We start from the raw sequence: 14,463 nt of genomic DNA, 5'->3' as shown, positions 1-14,463 counted from the left end.
GTGTGTGTGTGTGTGTGTGTGTGTGTGTGTGTGTGTGTGTGTGTGTGCGCGCGTGCGCGCTCGCTCGCGTAGCTGACTGGCTATTTGGGAGGAGTGAAAAGCAGAACAAAGAGGAGAATTTAGTAAGCAAGAGCTTGTTAGGGGATAGGGTCAGTTCTGGGGCTGCTGCCTGTCCAGGACATGGGCTTCTCCCTATCCCCCACGACCCCTGCTGACTGGAGTGCTGACATTTGAAAAAGAGTGAAAAATACAGCTTCTGTTTGCTTTGCTGCAAGTAAGTGGCTGGACTGACTGGCCCCCTTCCCAGAGGCCCTGAGAGGACTTCAGATGTGGTCAGCGAGGTATCTGGACGGTGCCAGCCTGCCGGCCCTCGGCCAGACGGCCTGCACCAGGACCGGGCAAGGGGCCCAGAGAGACAGCGGGGCCAGCTGCTGGCTGCCTTTGTCCTCCTCCTTTTCGTGCCATCTTCTTTCTGAGGCGAGGTTTCGGACGGCCTCTGCCTCCACTTCTCACCCACTGAACTAGCAACTTAAAATTAATGGACCAGTTGGGAGAGGGCAGGGCCCATCTGGAAAATGCATCTCACAAAAATATGGTTGAATAGGAGTCTTCCTGAGGTTAGGGGCAAAGAGCCAGACCACTTGGAATCCTTGGGGCTGCATTCCTGGTTGTCTTAAACCATTTCTCCTGGATTCGATTAGGGTTAAGAAACACCGATTCTGAAGCCAGATCTGAGTTGGCATTTCTCCTCCACTGCTTATTATGGACAGTTACATTGAACAAGCCGCTTCATCTCTTCATCAGTAAAGTGGGGAGAGTAATACCTCCCTCACCAGGTCACTGAGGATGAGCATTAGTTAATGCACATAAAACGTTAAGAACAGTGCCTGGCACATTGTAGGCACTGTTCTCTGATTATTGTAACGGTTTGAGCTTTGTTCCAAGAGCTAGCTGGATTTTCTAACCAAAAGATGACAAGCTTTGTGGTGGAGCTGGAAAAATGGTCCTCTCCTCTCCGTCCCTCGTGACAGTTGGTGCTTCTGTTGCCGTGACACAGAAATGAGAGGATTGCCTGGAGACAGCCAGCACGGGCTCCTGCTGCCCACCACCCTGGCTGCTGGAAATCAAGCAGCCTCACTCATTTTCCCCTCACAGTGGCCACTGGGCCATGGTTTGTGCGGTTCCAGCGGCTTGCACTTGGCATGGCTTCGGTCATTGCTCAGGCGACACTGATAACTCATTCTGGGTCTGTCCTTGTGTCCTCTCAGGAGTGATTGACAGGAATAGCGATGACATTCGATACAGTCTGCTCAGAGTATCCTCTCTTCTGGCCTGACTAGCACATTTCCAGATTCCTTTGTCTTCACAGGACATTGTTGAAAAAGAGTCTTGGTCTAAACAGGGATTGATGGTCCCTGTTTTAGTCTTTTCTCCACCCTGCCCCCAAATGCTGATTACTTGATTGCATTTATTTACTCCAAACGGGAATCCCAGCAACACATCTGCTGAATTAGAAGTGAGGCTTAGGTGATGGCAGATTGGTGTTAGCCAGCATCCGAATTGTCATCAGCTCTGAGTTGGCTGCCAAGTGGTCAGGTAGCATTGAAGATTCTAGGAGCTGTGTTCTTCTTTCTTTCTTTTTTTAAAGGTTGTATTTATTTGAGAGAGAGAGCGGCGGGGGGGGAGGAACAGAGGGAGAGGGACAAGCAGACTCCATGCTGAGTGCGGAGCCCCATGCGGGGCTCGATCCCACAACCCCAAGATCATGACCCAGAGTCGAAATCAAGAGTCAGACACTCGGGGCGCCTGGGTGGCTCAGTCGTTAAGCGTCTGCCTTCGGCTCAGGTCATGATCCCAGGGTCCTGGGATCGAGCCCCGCATCGGGCTCCCTGCTCCGCGGGAAGCCTGCTTCTCCCTCTCCCACTCCCCCTGCTTGTGTTCCCTCTCTCGCTGTGTCTCTCTCTGTCAAATAAATAAATAAAATCTTTAAAAAAAAAAAAAAAGAGTCAGACACTCAACTGACTGAGCCACCCAGGTCCCCAGAGCTGTGTTCTTGAAAAGAGGAAAGTAACATCCCCAGACAACAAAACGGTATTCAAAACAGATATTTTGGAGTCCTTTTTTCAAAGTCGCTGATGTGTGGAGGTTGCCAGAGAAATGTGGACCGGGGACCTGTCTCTGAGAAAAGCCCAGCCCAGGACAGGTTGTGTCGTCTTTTCCTTAAACGGGCTTCCACCGTTTGAGATCTTCCTGGAGCACTTGACAACCCATTTATGAGCTCCTCTCGGGCTTGAGGGGGCCATCTGCTGTGGTTCCTGAATCCTCCCTCTGCCGCCACCCCCATTGCCTTCACCAGAGCAGGCTGGCCACTCCCTGCAGCTCCCGGGCCTGCCGGGCCCGCAGTGAGTGCTTGGCCATCGTACCTGTGAATGAATGAATTCCTGCTTCTTAGCTGGTGGTTCTCAACCCAGGCCGCTCATCACTGAAACGATCTGTGAGTCTTAAGAAAACAAGTCGAGGGGCGCCTGAGTGGCTCAGTTGGTTAAGCGACTGCCTTCGTCTCAGGTCATGATCCTGGAGTCCCTGGATCGAGTCCCGCATCAGGCTCCCTGCTCAGCGGGGAGTCTGCTTCTCCCTCTGACCCTCTTCCCTCTCATGCTCTCTCTCATTCTCTTTCAAATAAATAAATAAAATCTTTTAGAAAAAAAAAAAGAAAACAAGTCGAAGGATGGATTCTTTAGTCGAGGGTGGCTTCCAAATTCTTGGATTTTTATTTTTATTTTATTTTATTTTTTTTTAAGATTTATTTATTTGACAGAGAGAGACCCAGCGAGAGAGGGAACACAAGCAGGGGAAGTGGGAGAGGAGAAGCAGGCTTCCCGCTGAGCAGGGAGCCCGATGTAGGGCTCAATCCCAGGACCCTGGGATCATGACCTGAGCCGAAGGCAGACGCTTAATGACTGAGCCACCCAGGCGCCCGCAAATCCTTGGATTTTTAAAGAGCCTCACAGCAGTTGGGTCACTTTTCAGTCCATCTTAATTTTTAGGGAAGAGCCCCTTGTACTGATGGAGAGTATAATTTGTTGAATAAGTTCTCTTTTTCCGTCAGCAATTGTCGATGAGACTTAAAAGGAATCACTTTTTTTAAACTGGCAAGCCCCCTCCGGGCATGAGCTGCTGTCCCAGAACACCGGGCCCTGTCTGTGTCTACCCAAGCTCTGAAGCAGCAGTGTCATGTGGGAGGGGCATTGCCCTAGAGATGGGGCTCCAGGCCAGCTGTGCACCCATTTTGGGGAGCTCGTGGGGAATAAGGATACCATCCACCCAGCATGCAGTGAACATTGTGGACAAGGTGTGCTGGCGTTAGAAGGTGCTGGTATTTTTGTCAGTCTTAGGCTCCTGCCTGTGTCTTTTTGTTGGGGTTAAAAATTCAAACCTTGTTAGGGTCTCATTACACAGTAGCTCTAATTTGCTGCCATCATCTGAACCTTTCCTCTGGTTCACAAGCAAAATTAAACATTCGTTTCTAGAGGTTGACATAATTATTGTACTGAGGGAGGTTTTGTTTGTAATGACCTGCCTGTCTGATGAGTCTGAGCATTTGGCTGGCCTTTCTGGCTGAAGCAGCCCTTTGAACTGATGCCTAGAATGCATGCCTCCCACTCCAGACCTGTCTTCTGGGTCATAATTGGGTCTTTTCCCTCTGCTTGAGGCTTCTCCCCTACTTCCCCTGCCCCCAAATTCACACATACTTGACTCGGTTACTACTTCCTTGGGGAGTCCTTAACTGACACCACCCCACCAAGGGTGTCAGATCTTCTGTTACACTATTGTGGCACTCATCACAGTAATTTTAGTCATTTTTGTAATCATTGATTGCCTCTCTATGTTTGCAAATAAAAGTAGATTGTCTTTCACTTGGCCCTCATTCTGATTACTGTACCACTTTCTGTGTTTACGTTCTCAACATCCATAAGCATTTGTTTTGAAAAGACTTGGTTTTGGAGGTGCCTGGGTAGCTCAGTTGGCTGAGTGTCCGACTCTTTGATTTCAGCTTGAGTCATGATCTCAGGGTCGGGCGATTGGGCCCCACGTTGGGGCCTCAGCATGGAGCCTGCTTGTCCCGTTCCCTCTTGCTCCCTGCTTGCTCTTGCTCTCTCTCTGTCTCTCTTTCTCTCAAATAAATAGAATCTTTAAAAAAAAAAAGACTTGGTTTTTAACCTACCTTCTTTGCCTTTCTTAGTGCTCCTGAAGTTCCGCACAGATAAAGGAAGAGATCCTAGTTCTGATACCTTTGGGGAAGATTCTGAGTTGTTGCTCCAGATTCGAAACGACGTGCTTGACTCCCTGGGTGTTAGTCCTGACCTGCTTCCTGAAGACTTCGTCAGGTTAGTCTCGGTGTTTATCACAGGTTAGCCTGGATTGATAAATGTCTGCTTTCAGTATTTGCTTTAATTTGGGCAGATCCCTTATTAAGAGCAAAAGCCCTGAGGAGAGCCTCCTTCACTGCATTCTGCCTATTCCCATCGACCTCTGATATAGCACCAGTATGTGAAAAAGAAAGAGAGGTGCAGGTTGTCTTTTGTCATAGATCATTTATATTCACATGGGTGAAAATTCAAGGTAATGTAAAATCTATATACACTATTCTATACCTTTCTCTTTTCAGTTTACATTATCGTTTGGGGATATTTCCAGATCAGTACATAGATTCCTCCTTTGTTTCTATTGCTGTATAGTATTATTATTATTTTATTTGTTACTATTTTCCCATTAGTTAAATGAAGACACTAATGCTCAGAAAGATGTAATCACTTCCCCAAGGTTTTAGTATATAGCCAACCACGATCTCACCCAGGTCTTACCACACTGCTGCCTTGGTTTCTTTTCAACAATAAAGTAAATCAGCGTCCCTTCCTTTCCTAGTCCCTACTTAACTTTACTTGTGTCTGGGAACCTCATTTAGACCCTACCAAAGCCCAACCAGTTCAGGCCCAGCAGTGGGCCTTGAACGACCTGCCAAGCCATCAGCCAATCACAGGGTACTTTTGTAAGTTAGCACTATGTGGTCAGGGGCTAATAATACTGCAGGCTGGAATGGGATCCCTGTGTCCTGCTAACAGCCAGACATCCATCTATTGGTGGAGGAAGAACACTGTGTGAGAAGCAAGTGGTGTCTGCTCTGTGCTTCACGGCAGGAGGAGGGGCTGGGCCACGCAGGGCCCCCAGGCATGCCTGGTGCCCGGTGCCAGGCTGTGAGTGTGCAGCTTAGTGAACTAATTTGGGCATCTTGAGTGAAGAACGGCTTGCCTGTGCATTGCAGGCCTCACCTCCCCAGAAGGAAAAAGCCATAACCTAACTAGCTGCCGGCTGGTTTTCTCTCCAGAGTGTTTTCTTTCCGTGCCCACCCTCTGCGGAAACTGCTTTCCCTTGTCCAGGTCCTCATGTGCTCAGGCGCTTCCGCTCTATTGCCCTTTAAGTCAGAGGTGTTTGGTGGCCTCGTAGAGTGTCTGTGGATAGATAGGTGGAGATAAGGCCCGCGATGGGATAGGGATGCTGGCAAGGAAATGAGCCGCCGTCTGGCAGCTGAGCTACCCTCACAAATAGCCCGCAGCCAGTTCTGAACAGGGTGTGCCCACTTGAGTCAAGAAAGCTGTGCACAGGTCTTCATTCCCCTCATCTGTCTGTGATCTCGGACACTGTCCTTTATGTCAGGTTGTTTATTCTCTTTCAGAGAATTTTATTGCTTTTCTGATTATGAAAGTAACAGCTGCCCATTTCCAGAAAGTGTTAAAAGGAAGAAAAAGATCACCCATAGTCCCACCATTGAGAAGTGGCCACTGCTAATGTTTCAGGGTTTCACCTCACAGACATCTCTATTTACTGTTTATTCATATTTTTTATATATTTTTATTTATTTATTTATTTATTTATTTATTTATTTATTTATTTATTTTTAAAGATTTTTATTTATTTGACAGAGAGAGCACAAGCAGAGGGAGAGAGAGGGAGAAGCAGGTTCCCTGCTGAGCAAGGAGCCCGATGTGGGACTCGATCCCAGGACCCTGGGATCATGACCTGGGCCGAAGGCAGCCGCTTAACCGACTGAGCCACCCAGGCGTCCCTTTATTTATTTATTTTTAAAGATTTTATTTATTTATTTGACAGAGAGAGAGAGACAGCCAGAGAGGGAACACAAGCAGGGGGAGAGGGAGAAGCAGGCTTTCTGCCGAGCAGGGAGCCCGATGTGGGACTCGATCCCAGGACCCTGGGATCATGACCTGAGCCGAAGGTAGACGCCCAACGACTGAGCCACCCAGGCGCCCTTTTTTTCTCTTTTTAAATATCAAAATGAGATCATGCTTAATATATGATAGCCTTATTTTTTCAGCATATCATGGGTCTGTTTGCAGCAAAAATACAAATCCATAGCCTCACTTGTGCTTCATGTTTCATTGTTTGATAGGTGGTAATTTACTTAACCATTATGTTGGTGGGTATGTAAGTTGTTGATACTTTTTCACTGTTATAAACATTTATGATGAACATTCTTAATTTGTGTATGTAAAATAACTTTTACTATTTAATTTTTTTTTAATTTGGCAAAATACAATATAAAATGTAGCATTTTAACTTTTTTTTAAATTTTTGTTTTGTTTTGTTTGTTTTTTTTAAAGATTTTATTTATTTATTTGAGAGAGAGAGAATGAGAGACAGAGAGCATGAGAGGGAGGAGGGTCAGAGGGAGAAGCAGACTCCCCGCTGAGCAGGGAGCCCGATGCGGGACTCGATCCCAGGACTCTAGGATCATGTTTTTTTAAATTTTTAAGTAATCTCTACACCCAGTGTGGGGCTCAAATTTATAACCACAAGATTAAGAGTCTCATGCTCTACCCCCTGAGCCAGCAAGGCACCCCATTTAAACCTCCCCCCTTTTTTTAAAGATTTATTTATTTATTTTAGAGGGACAGCCTGGGGGGAGGGGCAGAGGGAGAGAGAGAGTCCTGAAGCTGACTGCCCGCTGAGCACAGAGCTCAGTCCTGGGCTCGGTCTCACCACCCCAAGACCATGACCTGAGCTGAAACCAACAGTCGGCTCCTTAGCCGACTGCACCACCCAGGCACCCCTAAACCATTCTTAAATGTACACTTGAGGGCACCTGGCTGGCTTAGTTGATGGAGTGTGCAACTCTTGATCTCGGGATTATGAGTTTGTGCCCCACGTTGAGTATGGAGATTACTTAAAAATAAAATCTTCAGGGGCACCTGGGTGGCTCCTTCGTTAAGTGTCTGCCTTCGGCTTGGGTCATCTGGGATAGAGCCCCGCATCGGGCTCCCTGCTGGGCGGGAAGCCTGCTTCTCCCTCTGCCACTCCCCCTGCTTGTGTTCCCTATCGCGCTGTGTCTCTCTCTGTCAAATAAATAAATAAAATCTTTAAAAAAAATAAAATCTTTTAAAAAAAACATGTACAATTCATCAGCATTAAGTTTATTCACATTGTTGTGCAGACATTACTGCTGTCTATTTCCATTTTTTCATCATCCTAAACTGAAAATGCCCGTTAAACACTAACTTCCCATTCTGCCTTCCCCCAGCCTCTGGTAACGTCTATTCTGCTTTCTAGCTCTATGAATTTAATTATACTAGGTATTTCGTGTAACCAGAATTCTACCATATTTATCCTTTTGTAAAGTTACTGTTTTTATTTTTATTTATTTATTTTATTTTATTTTATTTTTAAAGATTTTATTTATTTATTTGACAGAGACACAGAGAGGGAATACAAGCAGGGGGAATGGGAGAGGGAGAAGCAGGCTTCCTGCGGAGCAGGGAGCCCGTTGCGGGGCTCGATCCCAGGACCCTGGGATCATGACCTGAGCCGAAGGCAGACGCTTAATGACTGAGCCACCCAGGCGCCCCTAAAGTTACTCCTTTTAAATTACAGAAATAGTATGCGTGTTATGGAAAAATCTGATAGAGTACAAAATAAATTCAGAGATGAAAATGAAAATCACTCATAATTCCATTACTCAGAGAAAACCACTGACCCTTTGGTATTACATCTTCCTACACATTTTCTGTCTTAGCATATGTAAAAATCAACAAAATCCTTTGTAGGTTTTTTTTAAAAGACCTGTATAATTGTTCACAAGGGTGGTGGGAAAAGGTGCAGTCTTTTTACGAAGCAGTTTGGAAATATGTATCAGGACTCATTACAGTGTTCTGTCTTGGGCCCAGTCATTCTCCTTGATAATGGGAATATACCTTGAAGAAACTGAACAAGTATTTCTGTACAAAAGATATTCATGGGGCGTATGGGTGGCTCAGTGGGTTAAGCATCAGACTCTTGATCTCAGGGTAATGGGTTTGAACCCCGCACTGGGCTCCATACTGGTGTGGAGCTAAATAAATAAACACTTATTATCATATTTAAAAGCGAAATTGGAAAGGCATTAAAGAGTTAATGACACAGGACAATACACAGTTTGAAAATGATGTTTATTGTGAAAAGTGCCAAGCATACAGAAAAATGAAAAGAATCATACAGTAGTGAATACACTTAGCTAGATTCAATTGCTAATATTTTGCTTTTTGTTTTGGGGGGAGGGACATACTGATGACATCATGCTTAAGGATGCATCCAAGTTTGGGCGCCTGGGTGGCTCAGTTGGTTAAGCAACTTCCTTAGGCTCTGGTCATGATCCTGGAGTCCCGGGATTGAGTCCCACATCGGGCTCCCTGCTCAGCATGGATTCTGCTTCTCCCTCTGACCCTCCTCCTTCTCATGCTCTCTGTCTCTCATTCTCTCTCTCGCAAATAAATAAAATCTTAAAAAAAAAAAAAGGATGCATCCAAGTTCATCACTTGCATTTGGTTCTGTGGCTTGCCAACTGTTTTTGTAAATAAAGTTTTATTCCACACCTACTCGTTTATGTATTATCTGTGACAGCTTTTCCAGAATTTTTACAACTCTGTAACAGCAGCCTTAAAGAGTTTAAACAGGGGAGCACCTGAGTGGCTTAGTCAGTTGGGTGTCTGCCTTCGGCTCAAGTCATGATCCCAGGGTCCTAGGATCGAGCCCTGCATCGGGCTCCCTGCTTGGCGGCAAGCCTGCTTCTCCCTCTCCTACTCCCCTGCTTGTGTTCCCTCTCTCACTGTGTCTCTCTCTGTCAAATAAATAAATAAAATCTTAAAAAAAAAAAAAAAAGTTTAAACAGGGACCATATGGTGCATAAAGCCAAAAAAAATTTACTGTCAATTACTTTGCAGAGAAAGTTTTCCAACTCACGATCTAGAACAATTTAGCACTTTTTTTTAAGAGTCTGGGCCAGGTAAATTGTAGAACGTCCTGTATTCTGGATTCATCTGATTGTTTCTTCACTTGGTGCTTGTTTTGTCTTCATCTCGGGGTCGTGAATTTGAGCCCCACGTTGGGTGTAGGGATGATATACGTACATATATACATAAGAGATGACATAAAGTTTTAAAAATAATAATAAAATCTTTTTTAAAAAATTTATATACAGGGTGCCTGAGTGGCTCAGTCGGTTAAGTGTCTGCCTTTGGCTCAGATGGTTGGGCTTCTGCCTTTGGCTCAGGTCATGATCCCAGGGTCCTGGGATCGAGCCTCATGTCGGGCTCCCAGCTCAGCGGGGAGTCTGCTTTTGCCTCTCCCCCTGCATGTGCTCTCTCTGTCTCTCTCAAATGAATAAATAAAAAATCTAAAAAAAAAGTCACTAACGGATTGTTTCCCTCTCTGCTTTTTTTCTTTTCCCCCTTCCCAAATGTTCATCTGTTTTCTTTCTTAAATTCCATATATGAGGGCGCCTGGGTGGCTCATTCGTTAAGCGTCTGCCTTCGGCTCAGGTCATGGTCCCAGGGTCCTGGGATCGAGCCCCGCATCGGGCTCTCTGCTCCTTGGGAAGCCTGCTTCTCCCTCTCCCACTCCCCCTGCTTGTGTTCCCTCTCCTGCTGTGTCTCTCTCTGTCAAGTAAATAAATAAAATCTTTAAAAAAAAAAATTCCACATATGAGTGAGATCATATGGTATTTGTCTTTTTCTGGCTGACTTATTTCACTTAGCAGAATATACTCTAGCTCTGTCCATGTCATTGCATAGGGCAAGATACATTCTTTTTAATGGCTGAATAATATTCGTGTGTGTGTGTGTGTGTGTGTGTATACATGTACCACATCTTCTTTACCCGTCATCAGTTGATGGACGTTTGGGCTCTCTCCATAGTTTGGCTATTGTTGATATTGCTACTGTAAGCATCGGGGTGCATGTACCCCTTCAAATCTGTATTTTTGTATCCTTTGGGTAAATACCTGGTAATACAATTACTAGATCAAAGGGTAGTTCTATTTTTAACTTTTTGAGGAACCTCCAAACTCTTCTCCAGAGTGGCTGCACCAGTTTGCATTCCCACCAACAGGGCAAGAGGGTTCCCCTTTCTTCAAATCCTCACCAACACCCGTTGTTTCTTCTGTTAATTTTAGCCATTCTGACAGGTGTGAGGTAGTATCTCATCGTGGTTTTGATTTGTATTTTCCTAATGAAGAGTGATGTTGAGCATCTTTTCATGTGTCTGTTAGCCATCTGGATGTCTTCGGAAAAGTGTGTATTCATGTCTTCTGCCCATTTCTTAACTGGATTCTTTGTTTTTTTGGGTGTTGAGTTTGGTGTAAGTTCTTTATAGATTTTGGATACTAACCCTTTATTGGATGTGTCATTGGCAAATATCTTCTCCCATTCCGTAGCCTGCCTTTTAGGTTTGTTGTTTCCTTCGCTGTGCAGAAGCTTTTTATCTTGAAGGAGTCCCAGTATTTTTGCTTTTGTTTCCTTTGCCTCCGGCGAGTTTCTAGTAAGAAGTTGCTGTGGCTGAGGTCAGAGAGGTTTCTGCCTGTGTTCTCCTCTAGGATTTTGATGGTTTCCTCTCTCACATTTAGGCCTTTCATCCATTTTGAATTTATTTTTGTGGTGTATGGTATTAGAAAGTGGTCCAGGGGCTCCTGGGTGGCTCAGTCCATTAAGTGTCTGCCTTTGCGGGGCACCTGGGTGGCTCAGTCGTTGGGCGTCTGCCTTTGGCTCAGGTCATGATCCCGGGGTCCTGGGATCGAGCCCCGCATCGGGCTCCCTGCTCAGCAGGAGGCCTGCTTCTCCCTCTCCCACTCCCCCTGCTTTTGTTCCCTCTCTCGCTGTGTCTCTCTCTGTCAAATAAATAAAATCTTAAAAAAAAAAAAAAGTGTCTGCCTTTGCCTCAGGTCGTGATCCCGGGGTCCTGGGATGGAGCCCCACATCAGGCTCCCTGCTCATCGGGGAGTCTGCTTCTCCCTCTCTTCCTCCCCCCGCTCATGCTCGCTCTCACTCTTGCTCTCTCTCTCAAATGAGTAAATAATCTTTAAAAAAAAAAAAGTTCTGGGGCGCCTGGGTGGCTCAGTCATTAAGCGTCTGCCTTCGGCTCAGGTCATGATCCCAGGGTCCTGGGATCGAGCCCCGCGTCGGGCTCCCTGCCCAGTGGGAAGCCTGCTTCTCCCTCTCCCACTCCCCCTGCTTGTGTTCCCTCTCTCTCTGTGTCTCTGTCCAATAAATAAAATCTTTAAAAATAAATAAATAAATAAATTTAAAAATTAAAAAAAAAGTTCTGTGTAGGGTCTCAATACAAGTTGTTCATCAGATACATGATTCATAAAATTTTTTTCCTATTCCATGGGTTGTCTTTTCACTCTCTTTGAAGTGAAAAGTATCCTTTGAAGTGCAAGTTTTTAATTTTTATGAAATACAGTTTATCTGTTTTTTTTTTTTTTCTTTTTTCACATGTACTTTTCCTAGGATAGTATTTAAGTAACCATTGCCTAATCCAAGGTCATGAAGTTTTATTGCTCTGTTTTGTGGTTTTAGCTATTACATTTAGGTCTGTGAGCCTTTTTTGAGTCATCTTTTGTGCATGGTGTGAGGTAGGGTTTCGGCTTAATTCTTTTGCATGTGGAGACCCAATTGTCCAGTATTGTTTGTTAAAAAAAAGACCGTCTTCATTGAATGGTCTTGTTACCCTTGTCAAAAATCAGTTGACCATATGTGTATTTCTTTAGTTCTGGATTCTCGTTTCTATTTCACTGATACATATGTCTGTCCATATAGATTCAGGTACCACAGTATCTTGATTACTGTTGTTTTGTAGCAGTATCAGCAGCTGTAGTAGTAAGTTGTAAAACTGGGACATGTGAATTCTTCAACTTTTTCCTTTCTGAGGATTCTTTTGACTAGTCTGGCAGCAAGAATTTTGATTGGGATTATGCCAAATATATAGATTAAATTTGGGGAGTATTGCCACCTTAACAGTGTTAAGTGTACCGATCCACGAACATGGGATATCTTTCCATTTATTTACATCTTTTATTTTTTTAACAATGTTTTGTAGTCTACAGAATATTAGTTTTACACAACTCTTGTTAAATTATTCCTATATATTTTATTCTTTTGGGTGGTATTGTAAATGGACATCTTAATTTCATTTTCAGAATGTTCATTGCTAATGTATAGAAATGCAATTAATTTTTGTATATTAATCTTGTGTCCTGCAGCCTTGCTGAGTAAATTTAATAGTTCGAATAATTTTTCTGTGGATTCCTTAGTATTTTCTATATACTAGATCATGTTATCTATGAATATATATTATTTCTTCCTTTCCAATCTGGCAGTCTCGTTTATTTTTCCTTCCTTAATTGCTTTGGCTGGAACCCCTAGTACAATGTCAAATAGAAGTGGTGAGAGCAGACATCCTTGTCTTACTCCTTATCTTAGGAAGAAAGCTTTTAGTCTTTCACCATTAAGTATGATGTTAGCTGTGGATTTTTCATGAATGCCCTTTATCAGGTTGAAGAAATTTCCCTATGTTCCCAGTTTGTTGAGTGTTTTTATCATGAAGAGGTGCTGGATTTTGTCACATGCTTTTTTTTTTTTCTCTGTCAGTTGAGATGATCATGTTTATGGTACCTTTATTTGTGTAATATGGCAATACTGCATTGATGGATTTTTCAGATATTACACCAACCTTGCATTTCTGGTTGTAAATCCCACTTAGTCATGGTGTATAATTCTTTCTGTATGTTCCTGGTTAGGTTCTCTAGCATTTTGTTGAGATAATATACTTTTTAAGAGAGGGGGGGAAGAAAAGCAAAATATTAAATTGTATAGTATGATTGCACAGAATATAGGTATATTTTTTTAAAGGAAAGATATTTCCACGTTTGATTATCTTTGAGTAGTGGGATTACAAGTGACTAGTTTTTCTTTGGTATAGTTCTCTATTTGTTTTATACTTCTGTAAAGGAACTTGATAATCCAGAGGAAAAGTTATCTCTGTGGTTGCACATATGGGAATGCTGGTCCCACCACCGTGTGAGGAGATGGGCACCTTCACACACAGTTGGTGGGAGTTGAAATGGTAACGGTTTTCTGGAGAGCATTTTGCCCAATGTGTCAGGACCCAGAAATTCTATGTTTAAGAATTTGCCGTAAGGAATTATTGGACATCGGGGCGCCTGGGTGGCTCAGTCACTTGGGCATCTGCCTTCGGCTCAGGTCATGATCCCAGGGATGGAGCCCCACATCAGGCACTCTGCTCAGCGGGGAGCCTGTTTCTCCCTCTCCCTCTGCCTGCCTCTCCCCCTGCTTGTGCTCGCTCGCTTGCTCTCTGTCAAAGAAATAAATATTTTTTTAAAAAAAAGAATTATTGGACACTGTGCCAGGATATATGCTTGCAGTGTTGAACAGCTTAAATATCTACCAGTAGGGTACAGAGCAGAGTGAATAATGATTAATATTACTTGGGTTTTAAATTATATATGTTTAGATATGTACACTTTTAAAAATTAGGAAGGATGTGTACCACACTGGGAAGATTGGAGGTAGTCGGGGCGCCTGGGTGGCTCAGTCATTGGGCGTCTGCCTTCGGCTCAAGTCATGATCCCAGGGTCCTGGGATCGAGCCCCGCATCAGGCTCCCTGCTCCATGGGAAGCCTGCTTCTCCCTCTCCCACTCCCCCTGCTTGTGTTCCCTCTCTGGCTGTCTCTCTCTCTCTCTCTGTCAAATAAATAAATAAAATCTTTAAAAAACAAAACAAAAAAAAGATTGGAGGTAGTCTTCTGGTGGGAGGGTTCCTTAGGGAAGCTTTCCTTTTAACTTCTCTGTGTTCCACTTTGTTCATTTAAAAAATACCTTCGTGGGGCTCCTGGGTGGCTCAGATGGTTAAGCGTCTGCCTTCAGCTCAGGTCATGATCCCAGGGTCCTGGGATCGAGCCCCACATCGGGCTCCTGGCTCAGCGGGGAGCTTGCTTCTCCCTCTCCCTCTGCCTCTCCCCACTGCTCATGCTCTCTCTCTCTCTGTATCTCTGTGTCTCAAATGAATAAATAAAATCTTAAAAAAAATTAAAATAAAAATAAATTTACAAAATAAAAATAT

At 44.2% G+C, this 14,463-nt stretch overlaps 1 protein-coding gene across 3 annotated transcripts in view; it reads left to right on the top strand.

Moving 5' to 3' along the window:
• The window catches only part of SAE1 (SUMO1 activating enzyme subunit 1), an 80,803-nt gene that overhangs the window by 57,983 nt on the left and 8,357 nt on the right, over positions 1–14,463 (top strand). For 2 of the 3 annotated variants that reach the window (XM_021681187.1, XM_021681186.2), the window contains exon 7: positions 4,244–4,388. The exons of the other annotated variant lie outside the window; for it this stretch is intronic. In XM_021681187.1, coding sequence (XP_021536862.1) covers positions 4,244–4,388 — 145 coding nt within the window. The remainder of the gene's footprint in view (positions 1–4,243; positions 4,389–14,463) is intronic. 3 annotated transcript variants of the gene reach the window in all.

This window comes from Neomonachus schauinslandi, chromosome 16 (genome assembly GCF_002201575.2).
Source record: "Neomonachus schauinslandi chromosome 16, ASM220157v2, whole genome shotgun sequence".
NCBI classification, from domain to species: Eukaryota; Metazoa; Chordata; class Mammalia; order Carnivora; family Phocidae; genus Neomonachus; species Neomonachus schauinslandi.
This window is presented reverse-complemented; position numbering and strand designations above follow the sequence as displayed.